Here is a 5,198-nt window from a genome sequence, read left to right on the forward strand (position 1 = left end):
AAGGTGGCTGCCGGCTGTTGCGCTCTTGTGGAGGGCAAGGATGGATTTTGATTTGGAGGGCACAGATGCATTTCGATGTGGAGGGCCGACACGTCTATGTTCTTTTTCAGGCCAAATTTTTCGTTACTCTCACGTTTTTTTCTGGTTGGCGCGCGCTTAGGCCTCAGATGCGACAAAGACGGTCTTTGGTAGATTATGTGCCGTGATTTAGTTGTCCCGGCAGATGGAGAGTATGGGCCCTAAAGTGTGCCAACAGTGTGTTTGCCGTTGTTGCTCAAGTTGTCCCGCGACAGTTAACCTGCCCTAAGCTGCTTGTATCGTTTGCTATTTCTCCCAGCCCCCAGTAAAATGTTGCCGTGTATGAACCGCTAAACATGGACTAGCCAATAGCCATCCGCAATTGCTGAGTCCACCTCGAAATGCACCCCGTTGTATCCCAATAAATAACGTGGCAGTTCATCATTGGCTGGATTAACCATGCAGAAAATGTCAAATAAACCAAAAATAATATTCTTTAGAAATAGTATACACAGTATTTCCGTATTCGGAGAAAAGATATATATTTTTTTAGCGTGAAAAAAATGTCCGGTAGATTCACTGGAATCAATTGAAGGCGAGAGAGAGAGAGAGAGAGGGGAGGGAGGAGGCGGTCAAGTTAAGCATCCAAAAGCAAAAGCAGGCGGAGGCGGAGAGGAATCGCCGATCCGGACCATGGACACCAACTGGCGGCCCATCCAAGGGTCGGACCCTGCCGCCGGCGGTGACTCGCCCCCACCGGATCAGGCGATTGGCGCGCCAATCTGGATCCAGCCCCAGGCGCGCACCAGGATCGTCAATAAGATGTACTCTAATTCATTCGATTTGGTTTCGTCTGATTTCCCCTTCCTCCGCTTTCTCGCTTTACAAAAACAGAGGAATTTCAGTTTTTCTCCCATCCATCTGTAGATCCGAGGCTCTGAAGAGGCATCTGCCAGTATCTGCAGTGTCTCACCCAGATGGACTGAACAAACTTCAACAAATCGCTGTGCGATTCGAACAGAGGATCTATGATGCAGCAACCAGCCAGGTAATTTTGCCTATATATCTCCGGAGCAGAGCACAGATTCTTTACAACCCCTCTTTTGTGAAACCTTGCGTGACGATTTCGCTCCCCAGCTGCCAAAGTTTTCTTTACTACTCCCTCCTTTCCTTAATATAAGACCTTTTAGCTTTTTCTTGATTAGTATGTATGTGGTCAGTATTTTGAAATAGCTAAACATTAACATTACGACGTTTGCCTTGGTTTGGATTTTCTGTTCATATCGGTTATTTGTGGCAGTGTGTTTTGCTGTTTAGATGACATTTTCCGAATTCAAATGTTAAAAGCTAAAACACCTTCTCAACCGTGCTAAACTGATAATCATACAAGAACTGTTGGTTGCAAGCCACTATTAGTAATTTGGTATACAACTTTACATCATTTGCTTTTTTGTTACCCAGTCTGATTATTTCCGCAAGATTTCTCTGAAAATGCTCGTTATGGGGACCAAGACACAACAGGCTCCTGGAAATGATCAAGTGATTCCAAATCAAAACAACTCCGGTAAGGTACCATATACAGTAAACTGAGTGTTGCACAATTTATCATGTTCGCTTGGATGTCAATTTACACTAGAAATGATTATACCATATGGTAGATTAAGGCCAAGTTCTTTTGGCGGCTTATCCACCCCATTCAGAGAGAAGCTGGGGAGGGAGCGGCTTATGAGCCGCAAAAGAACTGGGCATATATGTAACTTAGTTTTATGTTGGAGTTAGTCTGCAATGCTGCGACCGTTAATTTACAGTAACATTGGACCATCTTCAACTCTTTGTAGAATTATGTTTATTCTGTCCTTGCTACTACTCAAATTTGAATTGCCGAAAAGGAACTAACCATTAACTGTTAAATCAGGTTGTCAGCTCTCAACTGTATTTACTTTAACTCGCCTTAATGAAAAGATATGCAAACAGTGTTTGCATGCTCTTTAAAACAAATCTGGTTGCCAGCCCTTTAATTGCTTTGGTACATTTATTTTTCTCACTAAAAGTGCAGAACGTCGTAATAAGTTGATCTGTAAGATGCTCCTTTCAGCGCTCTTTGTCTGCCTGTCACAGTTCCACGAGATGTGTTTGTTCACAAGATACTTACTTGACACACATATGGTACCTTTTCTGAAATAGCTCCTAGACTCCCTCCACGAGGCAGTAATCAAGCACAGACACCAGCAATTCCCTGGATGTCTCAGAACTAGCCTGGCAGCCAAATACTTCTACATCTGTACAAGCTTCTTCACTCACTAATATCGTACTGAACTTGCCAGGTGTCAATCAAACATCAAAGATGCAGAATAGGTATGCCATGGCACAGAACGCAATTAATAATGGCTTGGAACAAGGCACTTCACAAGATATTTATGCTGCACAAATACGAATGGTAGGAAGGCAGCAACAGCAACGATCTCAACAATTAATTTATCACAGGCATCAACGGCCTTCTCTTCAGAGGCACCAGCCCAATATTACTTTACAACCACAGCAACAGCATGCTCAGCAGCCCGCAATGGGTTTGATGCAACCTCGGTCTCAACCCAACCAACTTCAAGAATCGCAACAGCACATTATGTCGCAGTTCCAGGCTCAGCCTAACCAACTAAAAAAGCAATTAGGGATGCACCAGCAATTCTCCATGCAGCAAAGAGTTCAAACTTCAGGAGGCATGCTCTTGCAGCAAAATAACATGGATCAGAAAAATGTATTTATTCAGGCACAGAAGGGCCTTCAAGAGGCTTCCTCTAGTAGTAGGTTTTCACATGTACTTTTTTGTGTGGCTCCATCGTATAATTTTATTGTTCTCATCTTATTTTTCTCCATGTTCTTGGATCTATCTTCCTGTTGTGGCCTTACTTTCCTTGTGCAGTTTAAAATACTCTTTGACAACCTTGCTTTTTATGTAGCATCCGCGGACTTTACTGCTCAATCAGGCCATGCAGGTGCACGTGATTGGCAAGAGGATATATATCAAATGGTAAGACATGATACTGAAATCATCCTTTTTGGCACTCCCTTTCTTGAGACTTCCTAAAATTCGTAGACAGTGAACCCTAGAATCTAGAGGTATACGTAATTCCGTATGAAAGCGGAGTATGTAGATGCACTACATTCTGGTAGTCTTCTTATAATATATGTATATGGAATTCTGTATTAAAGCGGAGTATGGAGCATACAGCCATACAGAGTATCTTGATTTAGTAAAGCGTCAAGGCAGTTAGGAATCTTTATTAAAGCAATTTTATTTAATGGGATCATAGTTTCTTATTTTGTTTTTGATTTGTATGCTTCTAAAAGCTACTTGAAATATCTTGCCACTGCCATATTTGCTGACTTAATGAAAACCTAGGGTCTATTAGTTATTGTGTTTTCATCTATATATAGCTTCTGCACTAAATTTATGTGTATGTGGTTTTTTTCATCGTCGACAGATTCAGAGCTTGAAGGACCAATACTTTGCAGAACTTATTGAATTGTTCAATAAGATATCTGTGAAGCTACATCATGTTGACAGCATTATACCACGTCAAAAGCCATCTGAACAGTATGATAGAATGAAGAGCTTTAAAATAATGTTGGACCGTATATTACAAGTGCTGCAAATGAGCAAGAGTACTATCCAACCTGCTATGAGGGACAAAATTCCTCAATACGAGAAACAGATTATCACTATCTTGAATTCACAAAGGAAGCCAGTGCAGCCACAAGTACAACAACAGCTCCAGCCACCTCCAGGTAAAGTTCCTAATTCTAGCATTTCACAGCAGCAACAGCCTTTCCAAAATTTGCAGCAGCATGATAGTCATACTAATACTCAAGCAAGTTCCCCATCCCCATGTGTCGCCCCCTCTCCTATGCCAGTGGATTCAGACAAACCACACTCTTACTAATACTGGGCAGACTGCCAGACTGGACATCAGTAAACGTCCCTAGCGCCCCAGACACAATTGCTGTGACCACACCAGGGATATCAGCATCGCCCTTACTAGCAGAATTTACAAGTGTGGATGAAAGTCAGGCTAACATGCCAACTCAAGCTCCAAGCAAATTAAGTGCAGCAGAAAGGCCTGTGGATCGCTTACTTAAAGCAGTGTTTTTTTTGCTTAGTCGGTGTTGTTTTGGATGTATTGTAGAACTTGATTATTTTCAAATTTAGCTAGGCTGTTCTGAAGCATACTGGCATAAAAAAATGGGGGTCGAGAATGGGAATTTGATTATAGCAGTTAGATATAGTATGCCTTTTTCTGATCCACTTCAATTAACTAGTTGTTCAAATGATAAGAATGGTGCATAATCATTTTTGTTCTTACCATATGAAAATCTAAGAGCATGTCTAAGATGAAAATATATTACTCCACTTGGGTCAACTAGTATTTCAGATGATAGCAATGGGGCATATCCATGTGAATTCTTGCTATCCTAATATTTGGAAAGCAGATGTACCCTGAAAAAAGAGAAAATATTTGACCATTATTTTATCCAGTAGTTATATACTTGAAGCAGTGGCTATTTATTTATATACTTAGTTTTTCTGTGGAACGGAATGCAGTTCCTTTGACTCGGATGTTGGTAACTGTTGGTGGCTACCTTGCATTTTCACTGGCATTTTGTTCATATTTGTGCAGGTAAATAAATAATGGTCTTTTGGAGGAGACCCAGGAGATAAGCTAACAGTATGTATGCTCAGAAGAGTGGTGGAGGAAGCTTCAGTTGAAGCTTCAGTTGAAGCTTCAGTCAGCAGCATGGTTGCTCGGAAAGTTACATTTTTTTTATGAGGCCAAGTTCCATCGTGGTTATACTCGTGTGTTGTATTTATAGAAGAAGCTCAATGTTAGCTTGATATGTTAGAGGCTCTTTTGTGCTATACTATTATTCATATTGTTATAAGTAGTTGTGAGTAAATATATTATTAATAAAGAGAAAAGCTAAGGGCTCACTTGATTCACAGGAATACCATAGGAATTTTGGAGGATTTGACCCATAGAAATTCCCATGGATTGATTTGCACTCCATTTTGGGAAAAATTAACATTGTTTTTCCTGTGGCATCAAACACTATTTGATGAATGATGTTTGCCAGTCTGTTGAAATTCGCTTCTGATTGGCAGATGCAGTCTTCTTGAATACAAA

General features: G+C 40.9%; 1 protein-coding gene across 2 annotated transcripts; it reads left to right on the forward strand.

Annotated features, from left to right (window-relative positions):
• Positions 1-627: 627 nt before the first annotated feature.
• On the forward strand, positions 628-5,198 carry LOC123169428 (mediator of RNA polymerase II transcription subunit 15a). Of its 2 annotated transcripts, XM_044587303.1 has the most exons (7): positions 628-842; positions 946-1,066; positions 1,480-1,582; positions 2,343-2,819; positions 2,976-3,046; positions 3,501-3,804; positions 4,695-5,198. In XM_044587303.1, the coding sequence occupies exons 1-7, from the start codon at positions 712-714 to the stop codon at positions 4,700-4,702; spliced, it is 1,215 nt and encodes a 404-aa protein (XP_044443238.1). In that variant the 5' UTR covers positions 628-711; the 3' UTR covers positions 4,703-5,198. The 2 variants fall into 2 exon arrangements, with proteins under 2 accessions (XP_044443238.1, XP_044443239.1); XM_044587304.1 differs by lacking the exon at positions 2,343-2,819.

Source organism: Triticum aestivum, chromosome 7D, assembly GCF_018294505.1.
Source record: "Triticum aestivum cultivar Chinese Spring chromosome 7D, IWGSC CS RefSeq v2.1, whole genome shotgun sequence".
Taxonomy (NCBI): Eukaryota; Viridiplantae; Streptophyta; class Magnoliopsida; order Poales; family Poaceae; genus Triticum; species Triticum aestivum.